We start from the raw sequence: 24,228 nt of genomic DNA on the forward strand, positions 1-24,228 counted from the left end.
CTTTAATGACATTTCATAAAATATCAAAGATGTTTGTCTTAAGAGCAGAAAAAGAGATCAATTTAAGGAAAGCTGCAAATTGTAGGAACGGACTCATCCCTATCCTGGAGAAACTGTTCTATAAGAAAGACAGATTATTGAATTTAAATTTTATATTTTAATAGAATTGAGAGTAAAAATTAAAATTTATGCATCCATTTCTTGAACTTCAAGCAAAATGAATTTTTTTTTTCACCTGTGACAACTACAGAATTTTTCTCCATTTGTTTAATTATATTTTTTAAATATTAACTGGTCTCGGCATCATTCCACAACCACCTAAGAAAACGAGTAAAATTTGAAAATAATCAAAAAGGTTTAAACTAAGAAGTTTTTGAATAATTTGCTTTTTGTTGTAATGTAAAACTGTTTAAGATTTCCAGCTGACGGAAGGAAGATTTGGTTTCAATTTAAAGAAATCTAAATTTGATTTACCCAAAATTGTTTCCTACATTAATTTTGTGGCTTTATGCAGTTGTTGCAAATTCTTAAAATGACGATTTTTATATTTAAAATTGAAGAGCATTGTAAATTATACATTTATTCCCAGAAACATAATTTTTAGATAAAATGTTTCATAGCATGTCTCAAAAATGAAAAACTTATATATACAATATTAATTTGCTATCTTAGAGAGCGAAAAATTATGTAGTTATAATCGTTTAAAATCTCTAACAGAATATGTATACGTTTTAATGTTTTATTCAAATTTTTCTGAAAATTCAAGTAATTAAAACTACCTTTTTAAATTATTTGTGAAGAATATTTAACCAGAAAATTTATTTTAATCAAAAAAATATTTGATTTCGTTCGTCTTGTATTCACAAAACAACGTTCCATGCATAAATAATTCCGATTCCACGTCATAATTGCAACGTCAGCTGTGATAGCTTATCAATACGTTTTCTGCATCTCGCAGTTGTTGTTATGAAATTCATATTCATTCATCGTTTGCGGCGCCACACAAATTCCCCCTGCGCGTTTGCGTTCAAAAGCTGCGGCGGTCACGTGACCCTGCATTGATGAACATGTGGGTGTAACTCCAACACGCATCGCGGACAGGGAGAAGCTGAAGCTGCTGAAGCTGCAGGTCCTCTTCCTTTCTACGCCTGATTGTCTTCGGAGGATGAGGACTATGCACTGACATCGCGAGAGGAGTGCAGGACAGACGACGACTTGCTGAGGAAAAGAGTGAAACATGGCGTCGAAGACCCTGAAGCTGGGCATCGACAACCCTACGATGGCGGAGAACACCGAGTTTATCACCCTGGACTTCGGGCCTTTCGAAACCGTGCACCAGTGGAAGCAACTACCCGAATGCGATGAGTTCGTCGGCTGCAGGTGCGTTTTTTTTAATTAAAAAATGAAATAAATCGAAAGGATTATATAATTTTATTAATCAGGCGGAGCAAACACACGGTTGTGGCCTACAAGGACGCAATTTACGTCTTCGGCGGCGACAACGGTAAGACGATGCTGAACGACCTTCTCAGGTTCGACATCAGGGAGCAGTCCTGGGGAAGGGCGTTCTCGATCGGACCGCCGCCGGCCCCTCGTTACCATCACTCGGCCGTCGTGAGTTTTGGTTAAATTTCAGGTCGATTAAATTCATTAAAATGCATTTGTCGCAGGTGTACGAGTCTTCGATGTTCATCTTCGGTGGCTACACCGGAGACATCCATTCCAATTCCAATCTGACAAACAAAAATGATCTCTTCGAGTACAAGTTCCAGAATGGACAGTGGGTCGAGTGGAAGTTTACTGGCAGGTGAGAAATTTATAAAAAAAAATACATTGGGAAAATCTGCAAAGAGGGTCCTTAAATTTAATTAGGTATTATTTCAAGGCTCTTTGATGTAAATTTCTGAAAACCTTTTTATGTAATTAATTCGAAATATTTGCAAGAAAATGAGGGTACAAAATTTGCAACCATTTGCTGATAATTATTCCTGTCACTGATTAAAAATTTAATTTGATTTAAAGCCCAGGAATAAAAAATCTAACAAAATAAGTGTCAAATTTAGAGACTTAATTAATTCTCTTGTGAAAGAATGTTCAATTTATTTATTTAAAAAATAATATTTTCATCAAATATCAGGACGCCAGTTCCACGGTCAGCGCATGGTGCTGCAGTTTTCGACAACAAGCTTTGGGTGTTTGCCGGCTACGATGGTAACGCCAGACTGAACGACATGTGGACAATCTCCCTGCAGGTCTGTACGACTCACGCATCTCCGAGGGTATTACAAAGTTTCCTTATTTGCAGTCTGGCGACGCGAGGTCCTGGGAGAAGATTGAGCAGCAGGGCGCGTGCCCTCCAACTTGCTGCAACTTTCCAGTAGCCGTCGCCCGCGACTCTATGTTCGTCTTCAGCGGCCAGAGCGGTGCCAAAATCACCAACAGCTTGTTCCAGTTCCATTTCAAGAACAAATGGTAGGATTTAAATTTTACTTTTGCTTCGGAGTTTATTAAAATAGGTTTAAATTCAGATGCTGCACTGGTTTTTAATTTTAAGAGTTTTAAATTTTGTAGATTGTTCTATTTTTTATTTTTATTTAGTAATATTTTATTAGAAAATGATGCCTTGTTCCCAAAAATTAATTTTTTTATAACTTACAAATGGAAAAGAAAAATATTTTTTTATGCTGGAATTACTCTGCTTGACTTGAATTTTGTAGAAATTACTACTTTTAACCTTCCTGCTTGACAAAAGGTTATAATTGTTTTGAAAGATATTTTACAATAAAATAATAAACCGTTGTAGCACTCTTTTTTATTAATTTTTAAATATATTGGGGCTATTTGTCTTCTCATTTAAAAAATACTATTTTAATGTGATATAATCAAGTACATTTTTTTTTCAAATTCACAAACAACCTCTCTTAAACCAGAACCTGAATTCAAATTTTTAGCTGGACGCGGATTTCGACGGAGCATTTGTTGCGAGGGGTGCCGCCGCCACCGGCGCGGAGATACGGGCACACAATGGTGGCCTACGACCGGCACCTGTACGTTTTCGGCGGCGCCGCTGACTCAACGCTGCCATCCGACCTGCACTGCTTCGACCTGGACACGCAGTCGTGGGCCGTGGTGCCACCGGCGCCGGGCAGCTCCGTCCCCTCCGGCCGCCTCTTCCACGCCGCCGCCGGTCTCGGCTCGGCCATGTACGTCTTCGGGGGCACCGTCGACAACAATGTCCGCAGTGGCGAAATGTACAGATTCCAGGTCAGCCAAGATTTTCGAATATCTGTTTTTTTGCGTTAGTTTTCTGATATCAAGAAATACGTGATGATTTTACTGGTTTTACCAAATGGATTAAATTTAAATCAGTTAATGAGAAAATAAATACTTTTATGGGTCCTCCTAGAAACCCCATTTTCCCATTTAATACCTTGAAATTTTAATTCTCTAGATGAATTATTTTGTTGTTTAAAATGGAATGGTTTTGGAAAGTTTGTGGGTTTTATTTGCAAATCAAACGTTTTAGAAAAATATGCATTAAAATTCAATTAATTGATATACTAATTTGAATTTATCATTTAAATATGAATTTTCCGTCCAAATTGATATTTTATAAAATTAAACACTGTCTTTTTTCAGTTCTCCAGCTACCCGCAGTGCACGCTGACCTCCGATCTGTCTGGTCTGCTCAGCTCGCAGCAGTTTTGCGATTTGAAATTTATTGTCGGGCCTGAGGAGGAGGCGGTATTAGCACACACGGCCCTGGTCGTGGCCAGGTCCCAGTGTCTCAGGGCCAGGGTCAGACACGCAAAAGACAGCCGTGAGCGGCACCTAGAAGAGGTAACAAGAATTAAAAATAAAAAAAATTGGAAAAATTTATTAATTACTAAAAATGAAGGTGTATGGAACAACAACCGTGCCGCTCCAGGACCTCCCGCTTCTTGAGGTCAAACTGAAAGACGCGTCACCGCCGGCCTTTAGAATGGTCCTCAACTACATTTACACAGATTGCATGGACCCAGCAAAGAAAAGTAATAATTTAAATATCAAAAATTACAAGGAATTTTTAAAGCAAAGATTTTCTTTCAAACAATTTATTTGCACTATTTTTTTCAATTGTTTTTTATTGTTTTGGTTCAAATTGTAAAGTGGGCAGCCTAAATCAAATTTTTCATAATTTAATAGGACTTTAATTAATATTTTATCATCAAATTACAGTTGAAGATCCGCAGAGCAGTGAAATTGTGGTGCTAATGATGGACGTTTACCGCCTCGCTGACCAAGTAATATAATTCCTCGCCTATTCAACCAAATTGTTCTAATTTCTCTCCAGTTTCACATGCGCAAACTGGAGCAGCTGTGTCTGCACTACCTGGAGTGCACGATCAACACGAGAAATGTTCTGGAAGCCCTGTGCAACGCTGCGCAGCTCAAGCTCTACGTGATCAAGGAGTTCTGCCTCAAGTACATCGTGAAGGAGACCAACTACAGCCAGATCGTGATGAGCAGGGAGTTTGAGAACCTGGAGCGAGCACTCATGGTCGAGATCATCAGACGCAAGCAGGCACCGCCGGCCTGCTGTCTCGCACCACCCGTCTGCTGTGCACAACTCGACCACACTGCCGAACCATCAGGTGAGATTATTACGATTGTTTTGCTCTTGCTTATGTTGGAATGGGAATTATAAGATTGTCAAAAGAATTAAAAATAATGAAAGAGGTAGCATGTAGAAAACCTTAAAACGTAAATCCGATCATGGTTGCTTACCACCCGGTTTATTTACCACTGATTTTTATCACTCAATTTTAACCAATTTCTTTTGCAAGAAATGAATTTTTCCATTTGTCCCCTGTGAAAAGCTAAAATTTGCTGTCGGATTGGGCAAAATTTTCTCTACCGTGCAGATTATTTTCTTTAAAATTACCATTTGCTGCCTCAGTTTATTATTGTATTATCATCTAAACAATAATAAATATTCATTTCAGCTCTGAATAATTAGTTTGTATTTTTTAATTTCAAGTAAAATAATCTGTCCAAATAACGTGTAAATTTATTCATGGCAAAAAGTGCTGAAAATTAAATCCAACAGCAGGTTTCTTCGTTGGCTCAACGCTGGAGCAGGATTTGGAAAACCTGCTGACCACGACCGGACGTGAATTCTGTGACATCACTCTCCAGCTGGACGGCGTCTCCATTCCGGCACACAAGGCGATTTTAGCCGCCCGCTGCACCTACTTTGAGGCCATGTTCCGCTCCTTCATGCCGGTTAACGGGATCGTCCAGGTAAAATCTAAACTAAATTAAAAAAATGGACACAATTTTAAAAATAACTTCTCTCGCAGCAGAAAACATTAGATATTTTGCAATTTTTAACCTTTCAAAAATTAAATTTAATGGAAGCAGCTGAAAAGTCATGAAATTCAGGATGCGTTATAATTATTACACAACCTCTTTATTCCCAAATCCTATGTGCGCAGGTCCAAATTGGAGACATGATTCCTTCGAGACAGAGTTTTGACTCCCTCCTCCGCTACATTTATTACGGTCACGTAGACATGCCACCTGAGGACTCCTTGTACCTCTTCAGCGCTACCTGTTACTATGGATTCACTAACAGCAGGCTTCAGGTGAGCTCACAAATCAAACTAAAATTACAGAGCTTAAAAAACTACTGTATTTTGGTGAAAAATCATGTTAAAAAGTTAAAATTTATCATAAACATCGGCAAATTTTCATCCATAAAAACAAATAAATTGACTGTGTTTATAAGCAATTAATTTTATTACAAAGAATTTAAAAAAATAACCCATTCCAGAATGACGAAAACCTTTCAATTTCTGATGGTATATTTTATTTTGTTGGTTTCATTAATCAATTTCAATAAAATTTCCAGGCCTTTTGCAAGCATAACCTAGAGATGAACGTCACGTCAGAAAACGTTGTGCAAATCTTGGAGGCGGCCGAGCGAATCCAAGCGAATGACATGAAGAAATACGCGTTGGTGCTGATCGTCCAGAACTTTGGAAAGGTACGCACGGACTCCTGTCCCACTATATAGTCAATGTTTTTGTATTTTGAATGGAGAATAAATAAATTTAAATCGAATTTGTTCTCGCAGGTGGCGCGGATGCCGCAGTTGCGCCAGTTGAGTCGAGAGCTGCTGCTGGACATCATTGACACGCTGGCTGAGGAGTTCACGGACAGAAAGCTTAGCTCGGACAAGTCGACGCACAGCCTCGGGTCAGACATTTGACTATAGGAGCTGGCGCTCGAGCACGGCCACAACGAGCTGTACCAGCTGCTGCTCGTCGCCATGGCTCACCTCCTCTATCTTTGACCTGCATTTAACTCTTCTCTCTCCCCCGCTGGCCGTTAAATATTGTCCGGAAAAATTGGTTCTTAACTTCTAGGTACTTTAAACATATTAGAATCTGTTCAGAATGTGTATATTTTAGAGAATCTCTCTATTTAGTACTTATACAAGTACGCTAACCATTTGATTAATCAGTCTCACAAACGCAAATGATTTTTAAACTCCTAATTACAAATATATTCTTAGTTTTTAAAGCAAATAGACAGTTTCCATGGCGTTTGGAAACGAAGTATGTATCCCGCCTCTGACGTCATCAGCCTGTGATTATATTCGATTGTTTTCTTTCGTCAGCCGTGAAAATATTGAATCTCAAATGTACTGCTCTTCGATGGCACGTTTACTGTGATTAGCGAGTAATATACATGAAAGATATTATCGATTTTGATTCGAGTGCATTTTTATTTGCTAGTCCTATACAGTGTTCTTTTATTAAGACATCCAAGAGGAAAAAAGACGAGTTTACATAGTGTAGTGGGGTCAGTCTCACTGGTTTGTCGCCGGAGGCTGGTTCGTCGGAGCCTCGGACTCGTGTTTGCTTTCCAAGCTGAACGGCGGAATCCGGCAGTCGAACATGTAGCCATCGCTGCGTTCCATTCTGAACGTGCCCCTTAAAATCACAAAATTGAAGAAAGGGTGTAAAATAATTGGCTCGTGTTATAATTTTTTGAAGAAGTGAAAAGGGCATTTTTTTCTCACCACATGTGCCCTGAGGGTGCCTGAAGGGAAACGTGGCTGGAGTATTGGAAAGCAGGCAGGGCTGCGGAGAGGAGGGGTTCCTGCCCGACGACGCCTCGGCCTCGCACCGTCTCCAGGGTGCCGGACAGGCTGAAGATGCGCCAGTGCCGCTCCCGCAGCTGCACGGGCAACGGACCCAGATTTTCCAGCCTGATGCAGTACCTCCACTGAAACAGGGCCAAAGTCCAATATTATATATAAAAAAATAACCAAGCTCTTGGCTCGCATTGTTTATCGCATGCACTTGCAGAATGAGGCAAGGAAGGAAATAATAGAATTAGAATACTAAAGAAAGAAATTAAAAATAATGAGCATTATATAATGTGGTACGTTTGAATGGTTTCCCATTTTTAGCACGTGAAAATTTTTAATACATTCTTTTACCTTTGAATATTCTAAAAACTTCCTGAAAAAATTTATATAAAATAAAGCAAAATAAAAACAATGATTTTATTAACAGAAGAAAAAAATTTTGAGACCAATAAGGATGAAATTAATAAGTTCTCCAGAGACAGGACGCACCCAATAAACATTAGATGATTGCGTAGTTCTGCATCCCATGAAGAAGGGAATTACAGTCACTCTCACTCCCTCCGTGGTCTCCTTGTGCACGTCGGACAGCTCAAGCCATGGGTGGTTTTTTCGCTGCCAGGCGATTAGAGTTTGCTGAGCCCCAAATGGAGGATCTGCAATTACAAAATCATTTTTGCACTAGTAAATTACCAGCTTCTCTAAATTTTAATGACAACCTCTGTTTGGCACAGGAGACAAGAACTTGTCAAACAGTTCGTGCTGCAGGGGAGGCTGGGTGCTATTTTCACTGGCCGTGTATGGCAAAATGTCCTCGTGTGCAACATAGTCAAGACCAGGAATCGCGTACAGGCTTCTGGCGCTGTCCTGGTGTCCCAGGAAGGTCACAGCTTCCGTTTGGGCCCTCTGAAAATTTATTTTAATACAGATTTTAAAACAAAGCAAACTTTTAACCTTGTTTTTATACGCTACATTCAAAAAAATATGATTATCAACTTGCAAGAAAAATCATAACATTGAAATTTTATATTTTTGGCCACAAAATGGCCAAAAATTCACTCAAAAATAGGCCACTCAGCTACTCACAATGTAAGGGCAATCACGGGCGTCGATCAAGACCTGGTAGTAGGTGTGCGTCCGCCCTTTGACCTCCCTCCCCTGCTGCTGCTGGTTGTTATTATTCAGGTTTTCGGTCGCATCACCGAGCCTGAAGTGATTGGCACAATAAAAATCTCAAAGTTAACCTCAATTTCGATCCGCATACTTTTCTTTTTTAGTGTTAAGGTCTCTGTCGTACACCCTGGCGAGCCAAGGAAACAGGATGAGGCCCCGGTAGCCGAAGACCCTGTGCAGGAACAACTGTCCGGTCTCGTAGGCGCCCGACTCCTTCGGCGCCTCCAGCCTGCCGACCTCGGCCAATCTGTGTCGAAATGCGCGCGATGAGTCAATCGGACTGCGTCCCGAAAAACAACGGGCTCACCTGGTTGAGAAACTCATCTTGGCCGTCCGGATGGGCAGAAGGACGCGGCCGCGGCAGCCGCGGACACAATTCGCCAGGCAGGTCAGCATCATGCTTCCATTGCGCTCTCGGTACCGAATATTATGTAACGACTTGACAAAATTGAAATTCGCCGACAAACGGGACCAGGAAAGCGAACGCTGAGTCGCAACAAATTAATAATATTTGTAGGAACATATGATTGGCCCGAAACCGGTTTTTTAAGAGAATGATGCAAACCGGATTTTTGTAATGATATTTTGATTAAGTCAGAGTTTGTACCGGTATTGCTTTTTATACCGGTTTCTTATGATGAACTTTTAGCGGGATGGAATTTTTGTGAATGAATGCCCTGCGAAAAATCTTCATTAGCCAATAATACCAATGATAATTTAATCATAAGCATTATTGGAATAATGTTAATAAATGATGAATAAAAAATGATTGCAACACAATGTTGCGGTAATATTAAAAAAATAATGAAAAACAAATGTAAATAAGTTATTATCTTAAGCTTGTTTTAATATTACACCAATGTTAATTCAATGATATCAGTGCGCATGCGTGAATGCGTGCGCATCCATGAGTCGCACACTCTGCTACTCCGTCCGCCATCACCGCAACCGCATCAAGAAACAAACACCGAACGGCTAACGGCTACGCTTCGCGCAATTTTCGTTTTGTTCTTCGTTCTGCGAGTCGTTTGTCTGCTCTTAAGAGTTTAAAATACACCCATGTAAGGATCCTTGATGTTATCAACACACGCACCGTTCAGCGAATATTACAGGTAATGAGAATTATTCGTTTTTTACTTTGTTTTCATTCCAATTCGCGGTTACAAATTTTTACTGCTGCATGCAGTGAGAAAACGAGCCGTAACTTTGATACAACATCGAATTTTGATGCAATTTTTCGTTGACAGGCCGGGCGAGGATGGCTTCGACCCTGTGGAGCAGACGATGAACGAGCTGGAAGAGGGACAAGGACAATGCGCGGCTGGACAAGAAGATGGCGAAGTTCGTCGGCTTTGAGCCGGGCCACTTTTTCACGTCGCCGCCTAGTGCCCAAGGACATCCACGACCCGCACCCGTTTACCTTGTGGACTTTCTCCTCATGTTGCTGCCCTAATCGTCTTTTCTGATCGAGAACTACCCTAGCTCCATGAACATCCACCTTCCACGAAAGTGTCCCCACGTACCGCCACACCAAACTACTTTGGAACTCAAAATAATTAATTTTATGTCCTTGCGTCATGCGTTCGTGCAGAATTGCATTTGTATTCACCCGGTATTTTTCTCCACTGGTTTTTAACTGCTGTTTGAGCAACTCAATTTTTACCAATTTATTGCGCATTAAATTGACTTTTGTCATTTCCTCCTAGGTATTAATATTATATAAAATTAGAGGTCGGAGTGGTCAAAATTTACAAGTAGATATTTCCTTTTAAATTTTCATTTGCCTCAATTTCTCAATAAATTTATCTCAGACAATTTTTCTAGTCGCATGAGCAATTTAGAAAAATATTGAAAACTTAAGTGAAAACATGGCCTGCAAGAAACTGGTGAAAATTGATAAAAAAAACCTTATTGCTACCACTTCACTGCATTTTTTTTTAATTTGGGCGTTTTGGAACCTTTGGTCCTTGACTTAAAAAATATTAATGACTTTTATGAGCACTGGCACCAAAAAGGGCGGTCAGAAATTGATGAGGTACTTGTCATGTGTGCTAATGCTAATGGCCTGAACTTGTTATTATACAGAGCCGCCATTATTGTTTCCCATTTTTGTCACTGTCAATGCGGCCCGTCGGGCCGAACGATTTGAGAAAATCAAAAGTGGCACTCTAATTAAAATTAATTTTGCATTTAAATTTTTCAAAATTCGTTAATAACAATGCTAGAACTGACAGTTATTATTAAATGCCAAATTAATTTTAATTATTGTGTCACTTTTGATTTTGTCGAATCGTTCGGCCCGACGGGCCGCATTGACAGTGACAAAAATGGGAAACAATAATAGCCGCTCTGTATAATATAAAGTTCAGGCCATCAGCACACATGACAAGTCCCTCATCAATTTCTGACCACCCCTTATTCATGCCAGTGTCGACGTCGCTCTGTGTCCCGACAGGACGACGATTTGACTAAGTGGCCAACATGTATTATGTAGTGCTGATTTTAAGTATTTCCCTACTTAAACCCAACGACTTTGTCTCAATCCCTGCTGTGCACTTCAATGTACATTGTAAAACTAAAATGCTGTGACTAGAGAGAAACCCAACTGTTTTATGTGAAATGACGTATAAATAATTTTTTATAAGTTATATAACTCTTGTGTGACTTATAAGTGTTAAAAAATATGTCTAGATATAATAAATAAAAATAAAATAATTAAATAAAACTATGTATATCATTCAGAAAACCAATAATTACCAATATTCTACGGAAATTAGGACATCATTTAATTTCCATTTGAAATTAATAATAACGCAATGATAGCGGCCAATATTGGTGCCAATATTAGAACAATATTGAAAAAAGTCACATTTTCACATTGATATAACATTAGACGCCAATATTAAAACAATAATGGTTATTGGGAAATAATGTTACCCTAATATTAAAACAATGAAGATTTTTCGCAGGGTGGGGTCACGCAGAATACGTATAATTGATTGCTCAAGAATTCTGTATGTAAAGGAGCAACTTACATACTTCAGCATTTTCAGAAGGATTGAAGACGATTTTGATATTTTAGTAGAGTTCAAGCATAATAATCACGTTAGTCAGACATGATGTCCAAAACTAGGGCTCCCACCTTCTTCTTGCATAAATAATGGGTCTTTAGATTTAGAAATAAATGAAAGTTCGGGTTTGGTAGAGGTATTGTTGACCTATGTTTTAAACGATTTAAATTTAGATCAAAATGTCCTAATTTGCTAATTTTACAGGGGCTTAAAGTTTACGATTGACGCGTGATATTTAACAAAGATGAAATATTTAGAGAGCTGTTGTTGTGTGTGTTAACTTCTGTTAATTTAATATTTTGGTTTTCTAAATGTTCTAAATCTTAACCCAAAAACTTGACCAGGTTGAACAACTTTGTTGGTCAGAGGTTATCAGTTCACTAAAATCGGGTTAGCAAATTTAAATTTCAAAACAGCCAAAAATATGTCTCACGCACGCGTAAAATAAAATTATAATTATAATGCATAGTGACAAATGTATTGAAAAAACGTAAGTTTGGCCTCAAAAGAATAAATATGCGGTTACTTTAAAAAATTCACAGATTCAATTTAAAGATTTCACTAAAATTTCGAATTTGATTTTTTTCAACTGTTCAGTTTAGCTTCTTTTGGTTTCTATTTTTAATATTTAGTTAAAAAAAACAGTGTGAATGTCAAAGATAATGCCTTAAATTGATTTTTAACAGTTTTTTTCTTACGACAGTTAGAATAAAAAATGGTAATTAGTAAGTCTTTATTTTAAAATTACCACGAATAAATCGAGTAAAACTATTTTTGCTGATGAAATGGTGCGCAGGGGGCAAAGTCAACGTGCCTCTGGAGAACAACGTCAGAGGTCATAGCACTTCACTCTGCTCTCATCATCCGCGCTGTCAGCGAAGAGCGAAGCTGAAAACAAAAACAAGATCAGGAGAAAAACAACTCACAACATCGCCACGATGCTGCCGGCTAGGACGTTGGTCGGGATGTTGTTTCTGGTGGCCGCCGTGAGCTCGGCGGCCGTTCCCGCGGCCACCGCCGAGGAGGAGAAATGCGACCTGCCAGAGGAGATGGTGCGCGAGATCAGGTCTTACGCGCCCGTGGCAGACAAGATAATCAGGTTCGTCACCGAGGGCAAGTTCAAAGGCAGGACCTGGAACAAGCTGGCCGGCTTTGTCGACAAGTTCGGCTCGCGGATCGCCGGCTCGCAGAATTTGGAGAACGCCATCGACTTCATGCTGAACGAGTTGCGGAAGGAGGGCCTCGACAACGTGCATGGAGAGGAGGTCACCGTCCCACACTGGGTCAGGTACAAAATACAAAAAAAAAAATTGAAAATTCATTCCGTAAAATTAGTAAAATAATATATCTTAAAAATTACTTCTTGATATTTATTGCATTTTCTTTTTTAATGTCTGTCTGAATTGAGCAAGGTAGGGCCGTAGAAGAGTTTTAACAAAAATCCATCGAATTAATTTATCAATCTGGACATTAATACGCGGGTAATCCTAGGCATGTTTGATACGACCTTAAAATAAACATTAGATAAGTCATCGCAATGCTGAGACAAATTAGAGTTTTTAATTGGAATATTACCTAAGATGTGTTGCGAGATTTATTAGAGGAATATTACGTGGCTCGGCCGATTTGCAACAGCGAATAATAAAAAGCTGAAGAGCTGTGTTGTGCTGGAGTCCGATTGTCTCCTATTATGAGCGACTGCATGGAGTGAGAGATCCGCAGCTGGTAGTCACAAATAATGTTTAAGTATCGCTCCTTCATCAATTTTGTAACCACACTTCCACACTTGCTCAATTTAATCTTTAAAAAAATCTTCGTTAAAGAGGGTGATTGCTCTTACGAAATTGTAGGGGAGAATCAGCAACTTTTTCGTCCAGCAGCGATGGCGCAACTTACGTCTTACTGGACAGTCTCTGTACTCGGCAGTCCTTCCTCTAACTGTAAGCTGCGGTCCTGCATGTCGTCGTCTCGGGGGTAGCAGCAATTCTCATCTATTTTAATGGAAAATAGATCAAAATCGTCAAAATAATTGAAATCCCGTGTAACATTGAAATTTTGAAATATAAATATAATTTCCTTTCAGTAATGAAGTCCAGATTAATTTCATGATCATAATTATGAATTAGTTTGCTATTAAATTTGGTTAGTAATTTTGTTGGGTGCTTTTTACCAAAATAATGGAAATCAATTTTCCCAAACATTTTTGTCACTCTTGATAATATTAAATTTTCAACAGTATCTCACTAATTTTTGCTTAGTTACAAAACAATTTAAAACTAAAAATGTCTTGATCCCACTCATCTTGACGTTGCAATAACTATTTTTTAAATTTTAAGGGGAAGGGAATCTGCCAAGCTGCTGGAGCCACGCATGCAGACCTTGCCGATTTTGGGGCTGGGCGGAAGCATTGCCACCCCCAAGGAGGGAATCACGGCAGAGCTCTTGGTCGTGGACAGTTTCGACGAGCTTCATCACCATAAAGAGCAGGTATAGAAAATCCCGTAATTTGGCAATAAATTTTAAATATTTCTCTAGGCCAAAGGAAAAATCGTGGTTTTCAACGAAAACTACACAAGCTACGGCGAATCTGTGCGGTACAGGGATTACGCCGCCGTGGAGGCTGCGAAGCTCGGAGGGGTTGCCACCCTCGTCAGGTGAGCAGCAGTCAGCAGAGAGAATTTGGACCAATTGATGCAAAACCGTTATCTTTTTTTAAGATCGGTGACGGGCTTTTCGATTGGAAGTCCTCACACAGGCTGGCAAGATTACGACTCGAATGTCACGCAGATTCCTACCGCCAGCATCACAATTGAAGACGCCCAAATGCTGTCCAGGATGTTCAAGAGAGGTGTGGGAATTAATATTGTTTGTTTGTTTGTTTTGTTTCATTAAATCTCTAGACATTTAATTTTTAATATTAGTTATCTCTCTAACAGATGGTGAAATTATTTTGAAATTCTTGTTTTTACTCAAGGAAAATGCTCAAAGCCCTACACAAATACTCACTCTCCTCAAATTTCATTCTCAGTGATTTTTTCCGAAATTTTTTACACTGAAGTGTACATTCTCCAAGAATATTTCATGGCAACTTTTACTGCAGTATTGTAACTCAAAAAAGTTATTTAAATTAAAAGTAAGAACAAGCTGATCTCGTTATTTAAAGTATTTTTATTTTTTCTTACTTTAATAAAGGTGAAAAGCTGAAAGTGCGGCTGTACATGGAGGCGAAGACCCTGCCGCCGGCCAAGTCACGCAACACCGTCGCCGAGATCAAGGGGAAAGAAAAGGCGGACGAGGTGGTCCTCGTTTCCGGCCACCTGGACAGTTGGGACGTCGGGCAGGGGGCCATGGACGATGGTGGCGGAGCCTTTGTGTCCTGGCTCAGCCTGGCGGCCATCAGGAAGCTCGACCTCAGGCCCAGGAGGACGCTCAGGGCAGTTCTGTGGACGGCCGAGGAGGAAGGACTCGTCGGTGCCGCTGTAAGTTATTCGATCTTATTTATTGAATAAAAATAAATTAAAAATGTAAAAATGGAGCTAAAATTCCAAGGTATAAAGACTATAGATCAGTTTCATAATTTTGTTAAGAAATAATTTAACAATAAAATCTTTAACAAAAGATTATAAGGATTTCTTTACAAGATTATTACGGCCTGTATTTAAAAAACAGATATTTACTATTTAAATTTGGATTGAAACGAGTTGGTTTTATTTCTTTCTTTCCTATTTTAGTCCTATGTTGAGAAGCACAAATCACAGGAAGGCAAGCTCAACTTTGTGATGGAGTCCGACGAAGGAACTTTCACGCCGCAGGGTCTCGTCTTCTCCGGCTCCAAGACAGCTGGCTGCATTTTGAAGGAGGTGCTCAAACTCACAGCCAGCATCAACACAACCAATTTCCGAAAAGAGAAAGTAAGACTTAACCCTCGCAAACAGTAAATGAAATTAATTTGAATCATTTTTTCATTTAGAACGTCGGCTCAGACATCACGTTGTGGACTTCAAAAGGGTTGCCCGGCGCCAGTCTAATGAACGCGGCCGAAAAATACTTTTGGTTCCACCACTCGGCAGGGGACATGATGACAGTCGAGGAACCACGTGCCCTGGATTTGTGCACCGCCCTCTGGGCCGTTTCCTCCTATGTCGTGGCCGATTTGAGCTTCGGCATCCCAAGAAATTAGATTTCTGTTGATCTATTTTTGTTATTGATTTAAAAAACAGGTCTAATTCAAATAAAATTATTTAACTCAATTTAAGAGGAACCTAATTGCTACCCTGATATTTGATTTTCAAGGAGAAGATATTTTTTTAACAAAATATCATGATTTTGACTTTATTGCATTCGCTGCTTTTTGCAATGATTTCGTTTTTCGAGAAATTTCCACGATTTTTAAATGGTTAGGAATTTTAGATTGGGTTTGTTGTTAAATGGGTTCGGGTTCAGTCTGGGTTTAGAAAAAAATTGCACTTTCTATGCCATTCTCATGCTTTACACGACAGAGTTTTGACAAAGGAACAAAACCAAAAGGAAAATCTATGGATGCAAAAAGTTTTAATTTTTGGTGAGAACTAATTGGATTTATGCAGGCTTTGTGATATGAACCAGAACCGCGGCGCCTGAAAAATTTGATATCTCAAAATATGTCGTAAAATCGCAAAAAATCCCTATAAATAGGCATTTTATTCTTTGAATTTCAACCTAATTATATTTTATGGTCCACTCGGGCGATACCTTCACGAAATTCCATCCAGATCTGAAGACCGTCATGCGAAGGAGGATTTACATTTATTTGGAACCTAAACAACCATAAAGGTTTTTAGCCTTCGGCTCTTCATAGGTCGCAAAAATGTATACGTATAATTGCCTGTATAGCCTTGTCACGAGATTAAAAATTTAACAATTAATAGATTTGTTACAATAAATCGCAACGCAAGCGGAACAAAATGCTGAGACGATATCATTTGAAAAGCTCGTCGCTGAACAAAATCTGTGTTAATAGTCGAGAACGAATCCGGTGGTAAACAGGAAAAGTTGCAAAGAGAAAAGCCGCGGCGGCGTGACGAACAACCGGACGCGCGTCTCAGCAGGAACAAAATAAGCAAAAAGAGTGCTTAGCCGCGCGGCGGCTGACATTCGCACTCGCGCCCGGTCCGACGTTAAAACGAGCAAATAAACAAAGAAAGGGACAATGAAGCGAATTAGCGAGCGACCGCCTCGGTCCAGTGGATCAGCAAAATGCCGAAGGCACGCTTCGGCCGCCCTTGAGGTTAATCCAGTTTTCACGCGCTGCTCGCGCGAAAAGCGTTGTTCCCGGCAGCCACAACAGGCAAACAAATTGCACGAGCGAGCCGCGATCAACATGCAAATCAGCGAGCGACGCTATATAGCCGCGCGGCTGTCACAAGACGGAAGCGCAGGAAGAGGCTCGCGAATGTCACCTCCGCGCGGTAGTGTCTTCGGGATTAATTATCAATTGTTCATTCCGCTCGCGCCGCCGTAGGGTCAAGGATGCCGAATTCGCTGGAAAAAAACGTCGCGTTTGCTTACACGCAATTGTTGCTGCGGCTTTGTTTCTGAGAAAAGAAAACGCACGAGAATTATTTCCGTCGATATTTTCATCGGGAAATGCGATGAAAGTAAATTTACTATGATTGCGTATCAGACGAAATATATCACGGGGCGGAGGTCAAGAAAACTCGACGAAAGTTTACACCAGAAATCAGTCTATACAATTTTTGCGGGTTTTATGGGACAGGCTTCAGTATCTCATCTCGCCGTGGTGCAATATTTTTTAAAGATGTTCTTCTGATTTCTTTTACCAAGCTCGATCAAACTTGTATTATCAAAAACGGTCAAAATGGTTACTTTTAATTTTGGTGTCTAATTGAGATTTTGGAAATGAGCTCAGGGTTTTGGGATTTTGTGTATAATATGTACTTAAAATTTGTCCCATGACCTATGTAGAATTGTGCGAAAACTTCAGAGTGGTTTCCTTTTTCATTACGTTTAAAAAAACTAAAAAACACGAATTTTCACAATTTTGTTCGCTCCAAATCTCGGTTTTTTAATTATCAGAATTGCAAAAACTGCAAACCATTATGCTCGTATCGAGCTTCCCTGACCAGCTAAGGGGTTCAGGGGTGATTTCCCCCACCCCTTTCAACCTCAGGTTCAATATTTATAGCAAAAATGCCCTACTAATTTTAAGCATGCGTCCACAAGGCTTATAAAATAATTTGAACTCTCCAAAACTCTCTCTAAATTACCGCCACTTACCTTAATTCAAAATCAAAACTTCATAAATTGTTTTAGGTTATTGCAAAAAATTCCAGTGTGTTATAACAGTTTTTATGTTTGAAATGTAGCAATTCGGGAGTGGAAGGTCAAACCCCCCTGAACCCTTCAGCTGGTCATTTATGATAAAGTTATGGAACTTTTGTTTGTTAAATTCATTTATCAAAACGTGTGAATATAGTTTTTTTTTACAAGACACACACGACATATCTTCCAAATTCAGAGATTCGTTGATATGAAAGATCTGCATTTAAGGAGTCATCTCTGAGTTTAGCAAATAGCCGATTAGACTCAAATCCCCCAGTTGCTGAAGTAGTTGCGCAAAAAATAGGCAGAAAATTGTTGTGTATACGGAAATAGCTGCTTTAAGCAAAAAATGTCAAGTGAGTGCCCAAAATACCCAAGAGGGTCGCATGATTTTCATAGTTTTCTTAACATCGGTTCGTGATCTATTTAAAATATTACATTTTTTGCCAGAAAAATAATAAATAAAAATGCCTTATCGAGTCTTAAGGAAACTAATTTAATGTTAATAATGGAAAAGGGGTTTTAAATTTTAAGGGATGAATTTTAAAATTCAAATCCGATAAAAGGGTCATAAATGAACAATTACCATTTTTTCCTTATTTCTTACAATTCTCCAAAAAAATTGCAGCTTAGAAACAAACATTCGAGTCCGCAGGTACTTACAATCTAGGGTCAAAGACAAGGAAGGGACAGGCACAACTCCATTGTTCCAGACATTTCTAACGGTCCAAATCCACTGATTCCATTCTAATTTATAGCAGGATATAAATAATTGAAAAAACTCGATTCTGATCAAAATTAAGACATATTTCGAAAATAAAATTCAACAGCAGGAAAAGAGTCGAGACTGTAGCATGTCAGCCGAAGCGGAATGTCGTGTCTGCGCGGACATAATTTATTTATTTATTTGTCACCTGTTGGCGGCAAGTTTGAGACGCAGAGTGCGCACAGCACAGGTAATGCAAGGCCGGCGCGAATCGAAGGCTTTTACGCTGCATTTGGATGGTCCACGGCGGTGGCTATTTAACGAGCGGCGCCGCCCGGCCCCGTTCACAGACCATGTCGAGCTTGTCGTTGGTGCAGCTGCAGTGGCTGCTGGTGTGCGTGTCCGTGGCCGCTGCGGCCGCCTCCGCGCCGGCCACCCTCTCAGTCGACTTCTATCCCATCGTTGACGACACCTACGCGGCACCGCCGCCGCCAACGGCGCCGCTCCCTCACACTGGATACTCGAGCGAACAGGTGCGATTTTTCAAATCGATTGTTTTGAATTTAACTTAATGGTAAAATTTACTTTTCAAATGTTTGCCAAATTGGATTTTGTTTTAACTGTTTACGTAATTATTGATGTATCACACCGATAAGTTTAAATTAATTTAATTATTTTTAAAATAAAGTTATTAAAAACTAAATCAAAGTATGTAATAAATTTTAAATTTTTAAAGTTTTATCTGACTTACATAAAATCTAAATAAATAAAAAATCATATATTATTTAATTATAAATTTAATATATTTTAAATTAAACTTTGATCTTTGGTGTTTTAATTTGTTATTCCAAGTTATTAAAAAGCTTTATTAATTATTTATGTTTTTAAAATATTTTTCAAGTTGCATATTTGTCTTGAAAAAATATATTTTTTATTGCTGAATTTTTCTTGGAGTTAGGATGGGAAGCAACTATTGTAAATTTGGCTTAAATGATGCGTCAAAAACCAACTAATTTGCACCAATAATTAGTCTTAAAATCTCAAACCTGTTTACTACTCCATTCATTAAATATTTTTTAATTTAAACATATTTTAAATGGGACATTTTGCTTGGAAAAAATTTAGGGTACTGATTAAGCAAAGTATTGTTCAACGCTGCTAAAATAAAATATTTTTGCCTAAATAATGCAGTCTTAAAGAAGACCTTATTTTACAAAAAAAAAATAAAAAATAAAATAAAAAATAAAAATAAAAAAAGATGGCCATAGAGGCTGGAATAATTTTTAAACTTCTTGAATGATTTAAAAAATTCTAATTAGAGTATTTAGTCAATTCTTTCAAAATTTAAAAATTGTGTTTATTCAAGACGTTGGCTCGCATTGTTAAGCGCATTTAATTTTTTACGTGCATGTATGCCATGTGAGAATCTGACTTAGCGATGTTTGGGGTTGATCGCGGGCTGATTTGTGCCTACAATAAACTCTCTTGCATTGCAATGACGATTCCTTTCGGATTTTGAATAGTTGCGAAAGCTTTTCGACTCGCTACTTGCTGTTTTTCACCCTTCTAGCATTCGTGAATTAATTTCACGGGTTGAATGTCAAGAGTTTCAATAAAATGGTCCATTTCTGGACTGATTTTTCGCTTCCTCCTTACCGAAAACAGAAAAAAATAATTATTTAAATTTCCCAGGAATTATTTGGAATTATTGTAAAAATTACATCTCACGACTCGTATCATTTCCAGACGTACAACGACTACCGAGATGGTGGTGCGCGTTCGGGCGGCGGCCAGTTTTCGAACGGCGGCCACAACAGCGGCTACCTAGACGAGCAGGAGGAGAAGGGCTCGAGCGGGCGGGAGGCGCTGTCCATCTACGACCGCGCGCTGGCGGCGCAGCGCAGGAAACAGCACGACGAAGGCTACTACGGCGACGTGTCTGCTAAGCGCGCCGGCCTCGAGGACGGCCGCCTCTACCACGGCGGCCAGCAGTTCGGCCAGCAGGCCAGGAACCGCGAGGGCCTCGGCAACCGCGGCGGCCACAAGAAGGGCCACACCACCACCGGCTTCACTAATTCGTACCACAAAGACGAGACGGGCAAGAAGACCGAGTTCTACGACTCGTCCAACGACGAGGGCGACAAGTTCGTCTACAAGGGCCGCGACGAGGCCTACGACGGACGCGGCAGTGACGTCTACCAGGGCGGACACCACAACAACCTTTATAGGTGAGTCAATTGGGATTGCACTGAATTTTTAAAAAATATATATGTTCACATAGACAGGGAAACGAAATTAAATATATTCAGTTTTAATTTTTTTAGCACATTTTTCTTTATTTTTCTTTCCTGTTTTTAGAAAATTTGGCGATTTTGTTGTCTATGTTTCACGCCAATTTGTCGGCTTTAGACGTTTCCTTAATTTAATTTAGATGGTATTTAAGTTCTAATATAAGTTAACTTGCGATTAAAAAATTTACCCAATAGATAATCATCATTACTTATTTTCAATATGGGACACATGTATATTACAATTAAATTTAAAAAAATATCATATCCTTCTAATGAGAATAAAACTTTCAGTAGTTTTAATTTTCCTTTTAAAACTTTCAGTATTAATTTTAAACAAAAAATGTCAAAACTATAGTGGATTAATTAATTTTTCGTGCTTTAGGGCCGACTCGAGAGGGAGACAAGGCAACTTCGGCGGCGGCTACGACCTGGCCGACACTAAGGGCCACAAGAACGACTACGGTCGGCAGGAGTACTACGACCAGAACCGCGACTACAATCGCAAATCAGCGCAGCAGGACGCCAAGCAGCTCGGCGGCTACTACGACAACGGCAGCAGACACTCCTCTGCAGGCAACACGGCCGGCTACTATGGCGGTGGCGGCGGTGGAGGCGGCACTCTCGGATTCCACGGGGCTGCCCCGCCACCAGCACCCTACCCTTATTACTGAATGTAAGCAGAGGGCGTGGAGAACCAGAAGAAGTATGTCTGATTTGGTCAATTTGGAAAATCCTTGGTGTTTGGGGCCAGCAACACATGGCGCCACGATTTATATTTACAATTTTCTAGTACTTTCGCTGCGATTTCAGGTTCATTCGGTGCATTTTTACGCGCTCATATGTAAAATTGGTTCAGCCAATTGCCGAAGAAACCTTCAAATCAATTTATAAAAATACAAAAATCTTTGTCGTTGTTTTTACCGCGATTGGCTGAACCGATTAAATTGGTTTTGAGATCGTGAAATTCATTTTTTACGCCAAAAATGCACAGTAGCCGAATTAATCTTAAGTCGCAGAGCAAAAGTAACTGAAAATTTCGAAATATACAGTGGTGGCATCTGTTGGCGGCTCCGAACACTGATTGGTGAATTTTTTAATTTAGAGACCACCACCAGAAGGCACCACCATAGTTATCCCAGGTTGGAGGGCCTTCTAATTCTCAGAAATCAGAGCAGAACTGACGAAAATCTTACAAAATTAAATTTGGCGCATTCTGGTGGTAGTTCAAAGAACTAGTTTATGGCTAAAGACCTGTTTTTAAAGTTGAATATTTACATTTTTAAGTTCACTCCAGCCATTAAACAAAATTAAGACATTTTTAACTAATTAATTTTTTGACTGACGGATTTTTAATTGGCAAACCCTTTCAGAGCGTAATCCACGGTGATGCCCGCAACGCACGTGCCTTAAAAAGAGTCTCTCTCTCTTCGACTGGTCAATGTCACGCATTGCTGAAATTACGAATCCCAGCACCTTGGAATTACGCCGCACACGCACACCATGTAATTTAAGTGTCAAATCAAATAAAACCCGGCTCCCTCGCGAGTTGCAAAAATTTATTATTCCACGCTCTTTTATTCGATGAAATAAATCAAGCTTCAGCGAAAAAACGGGTAATTAGTCGGCAACAATTTTGCAGCCTGAAATTAAATGGATAATCAATTTATCGAGATGACAATCTCTGCCGCCTTTGAACTGCTGCTGGGGGAAAAACTTTGTACCGCGCTTCTATTAGCAGCCTCTAATTTAAACGGCGCCAAGGCGCTACATCGTTTTAATAAATCTAATCTTTTATCTGCGGGTGGCCAATCTGAATATTTCAACAACGCCGAGCATTTATGCCGAGAACGTGCGCACAAGGTTCGAATTAAATGAAATAAATATTCAATTTTGGAAAGGGCGGCGTTTTATCAGCAGCTCACTCAATTAGTCTCGCTTATGTTTATTTATAAAAAGAAAAAGAGTTATGGCATTCACTGGCCGGCAAGTTTGACGCAAATCAACACCAGGCTACTATCAAATTAAATCTACAGAGTAGAAACACATTAATCTGGATTAGGTTTGGGAAAAAATAGAGCTTATTTTATAAAATCATAATTCTTTATAAAGATGACCAGCAGACAATCAACTGGTCTAAGAAAATTTAATTTTCTTCTGAATAAAAATAAAAAATGAACTGTATCACAATCAAGAAGAAAATGTATTTAAATTATGAATAAATATTGCTCGTTTGCTAATGAGTTTTTTCTAGCAGCTTTAAATCATTTTGTTCTGAAGGAATTTGCTGTTTTAAACTGATCTCAATTTCTGGGTTGGCGAAGAAGCTGCTGCAGTGAAAACGCGGGAAAGAGAGACTTGCAGTGCAGACTGATTTGCCAAGTGGCGCGCAAGAAATGCACAAGTGCGAATTTCCATAAATTAACAAAAAGGGGCATGTCTCGCTCACGTAGGCGCGTACACAACGCACACGCGGCATTATGTAACGTGTACATGAGACTGCGTGGTATATACGGCGCGCGCATAATTCGGAATTGACATATCGCGCCGTGTGTCGGAAGGTTTTGGCCCTAATAAGGAAGCTGCACGCATGTTCGGCATGTGAAATCGCGGCAAGATCCGCCGCGCTGCTGGAACCGCAGCGTGAAAATCAACCTATTGTTAACCTGCTACTTTTAAAGGGGATCCATCACAGCACAACCGGATTTTCAGAGGGAAAATTAATATGTGGCCTAGAGGAAATTTTCCTTCCCTAAATGGGCCGCGGTTTTGGGACACTCCTATAGACTTTCTCACAAGAAAACTGAAAAAGAAGCCAAGTTTTAGTTAGTGAATTTATTGAATTACTTTTGGAATTGCCTGAAATTTGAACCAAGTTCAGTACATCAGTCACTCAAAATTTTGGCAATTTACGAGGCCAAATATTTCAAAATTAACTTGAAAATCAAGACGAGTTGGGTCAATCCTGGTTAAATTTGGTTTATTGACTTTTGATTAGATATTATATTAATTTTTAAGATTTTTTAGAGAAGTTAAAATTTGCTATTAGGGGCTCGTCTTTTACAAAAAATGTTGTAATGCAAAAACTTAACAAGCGGCCTCGTCTAGTTGAATCTCGAGACCGATTTTTATCAGAAATCGTAAAATAAAAGTATGATGGTCTTTACCGGTTCGGTTGCTTTCTAATATGGAATATCAAGTTTGAAATCAGGTCTGCGGGTTCGGTGGGGAGTGATCGTCTATTCGATCACACACATCACTGCACTGCGTTTAACACCTTTTGACTAAAAAAATCATCCAACAATATACAACCCTTGGGGCCTATCAAACAATTTTCCGCTCGAGCTCCTAAATTGTACGCAAAAATCCATCAAAAAAAGCAGTTGGTGAATGCTGCAAAGAAATCTTTGGACAAAATCAGCCAGCAGCAAAATAATTTTCGAAGAAATTAAAAAAATATAAGAGTTGAACTCTCTATACCAAAGTGAGGATTAGTAAAAAAAGTTGGAGACCATACAAATTTCCGGGAAT

General features: G+C 39.4%; 4 protein-coding genes and 1 long non-coding RNA gene across 7 annotated transcripts; 4 read left to right on the forward strand and 1 right to left on the reverse strand.

Moving 5' to 3' along the window:
• Window positions 1-1,122: 1,122 nt before the first annotated feature.
• Lztr1 (Leucine zipper like transcription regulator 1) lies at window positions 1,123-6,758 on the forward strand. Of its 2 annotated transcripts, none has more exons than XM_065477054.1 (14): window positions 1,123-1,380; window positions 1,443-1,614; window positions 1,671-1,807; window positions 2,138-2,252; window positions 2,306-2,472; window positions 2,952-3,264; window positions 3,640-3,840; window positions 3,899-4,031; window positions 4,219-4,283; window positions 4,334-4,634; window positions 5,090-5,283; window positions 5,478-5,627; window positions 5,894-6,028; window positions 6,119-6,758. In XM_065477054.1, exons 1-14 carry the CDS (start codon window positions 1,238-1,240, stop codon window positions 6,251-6,253), a joined length of 2,361 nt encoding a protein of 786 aa, XP_065333126.1. In that variant the 5' UTR covers window positions 1,123-1,237; the 3' UTR covers window positions 6,254-6,758. The 2 variants fall into 2 exon arrangements, with proteins under 2 accessions (XP_065333126.1, XP_065333127.1); XM_065477055.1 differs by having other exon boundaries at window positions 5,093-5,283.
• On the reverse strand, window positions 6,753-8,852 carry POLDIP2 (DNA polymerase delta interacting protein 2). Its single transcript, XM_065477059.1, has 7 exons — window positions 8,619-8,852; window positions 8,403-8,558; window positions 8,225-8,345; window positions 7,858-8,044; window positions 7,631-7,794; window positions 7,070-7,275; window positions 6,753-6,980 (listed from the first exon to the last, which is right to left on the reverse strand). The coding sequence occupies exons 1-7, from the start codon at window positions 8,708-8,710 to the stop codon at window positions 6,857-6,859; spliced, it is 1,050 nt and encodes a 349-aa protein (XP_065333131.1). The 5' UTR covers window positions 8,711-8,852; the 3' UTR covers window positions 6,753-6,856.
• Window positions 8,853-9,279: 427 nt separating this feature from the next.
• LOC135936621 (uncharacterized) lies at window positions 9,280-10,457 on the forward strand. Its single transcript, XR_010574346.1, has 2 exons — window positions 9,280-9,423; window positions 9,559-10,457. It is a non-coding gene; the product is annotated as an uncharacterized LOC135936621 (long non-coding RNA).
• A 1,830-nt stretch (window positions 10,458-12,287) lies between these two features.
• LOC135936691 (carboxypeptidase Q-like) lies at window positions 12,288-15,632 on the forward strand. The gene is made up of 7 exons (XM_065479602.1): window positions 12,288-12,670; window positions 13,719-13,869; window positions 13,918-14,036; window positions 14,100-14,230; window positions 14,575-14,861; window positions 15,114-15,293; window positions 15,353-15,632. Exons 1-7 carry the CDS (start codon window positions 12,321-12,323, stop codon window positions 15,560-15,562), a joined length of 1,428 nt encoding a protein of 475 aa, XP_065335674.1. The 5' UTR covers window positions 12,288-12,320; the 3' UTR covers window positions 15,563-15,632.
• A 3,113-nt stretch (window positions 15,633-18,745) lies between these two features.
• Window positions 18,746-22,262, forward strand: LOC135937178 (keratin, type I cytoskeletal 9-like). Of its 2 annotated transcripts, none has more exons than XM_065480269.1 (4): window positions 18,746-18,942; window positions 20,156-20,637; window positions 21,083-21,373; window positions 22,071-22,262. In XM_065480269.1, the coding sequence occupies exons 1-3, from the start codon at window positions 18,763-18,765 to the stop codon at window positions 21,369-21,371; spliced, it is 951 nt and encodes a 316-aa protein (XP_065336341.1). In that variant the 5' UTR covers window positions 18,746-18,762; the 3' UTR covers window positions 21,372-21,373; window positions 22,071-22,262. The 2 variants fall into 2 exon arrangements, with proteins under 2 accessions (XP_065336341.1, XP_065336340.1); XM_065480268.1 differs by having other exon boundaries at window positions 18,747-18,942; window positions 21,083-21,403.
• Window positions 22,263-24,228: the final 1,966 nt, after the last annotated feature.

This window comes from Cloeon dipterum, chromosome 2 (genome assembly GCF_949628265.1).
Source record: "Cloeon dipterum chromosome 2, ieCloDipt1.1, whole genome shotgun sequence".
NCBI lineage: Eukaryota > Metazoa > Arthropoda > Insecta > Ephemeroptera > Baetidae > Cloeon > Cloeon dipterum.

Bases quoted from the DNA above. Each gene is read 5' to 3' on its own strand.
- Lztr1 (XM_065477054.1), top strand. From the start codon at position 1,238: ATGGCGTCGAAGACCCTGAAGCTGGGCATCGACAACCCTACGATGGCG. The intron at 1,615-1,670 runs GTGAGTTTTGGT...CATTTGTCGCAG, and splicing joins GTTACCATCACTCGGCCGTC to GTGTACGAGTCTTCGATGTT. The intron at 5,628-5,893 runs GTGAGCTCACAA...TAAAATTTCCAG, and splicing joins TCACTAACAGCAGGCTTCAG to GCCTTTTGCAAGCATAACCT.
- POLDIP2 (XM_065477059.1), bottom strand. From the start codon at position 8,710: ATGATGCTGACCTGCCTGGCGAATTGTGTCCGCGGCTGCCGCGGCCGC. The intron at 8,346-8,402 runs GTATGCGGATCG...CAATCACTTCAG, and splicing joins CTTAACACTAAAAAAGAAAA to GCTCGGTGATGCGACCGAAA. The intron at 7,795-7,857 runs GTTGTCATTAAA...TTGTAATTGCAG, and splicing joins GTCTCCTGTGCCAAACAGAG to ATCCTCCATTTGGGGCTCAG.
- LOC135936691 (XM_065479602.1), top strand. From the start codon at position 12,321: ATGCTGCCGGCTAGGACGTTGGTCGGGATGTTGTTTCTGGTGGCCGCC. The intron at 12,671-13,718 runs GTACAAAATACA...TTAAATTTTAAG, and splicing joins ACCGTCCCACACTGGGTCAG to GGGAAGGGAATCTGCCAAGC. The intron at 14,037-14,099 runs GTGAGCAGCAGT...TCTTTTTTTAAG, and splicing joins GGGGTTGCCACCCTCGTCAG to ATCGGTGACGGGCTTTTCGA.
- LOC135937178 (XM_065480269.1), top strand. From the start codon at position 18,763: ATGTCGAGCTTGTCGTTGGTGCAGCTGCAGTGGCTGCTGGTGTGCGTG. The intron at 18,943-20,155 runs GTGCGATTTTTC...TATCATTTCCAG, and splicing joins CTGGATACTCGAGCGAACAG to ACGTACAACGACTACCGAGA. The intron at 20,638-21,082 runs GTGAGTCAATTG...TTCGTGCTTTAG, and splicing joins CACCACAACAACCTTTATAG to GGCCGACTCGAGAGGGAGAC.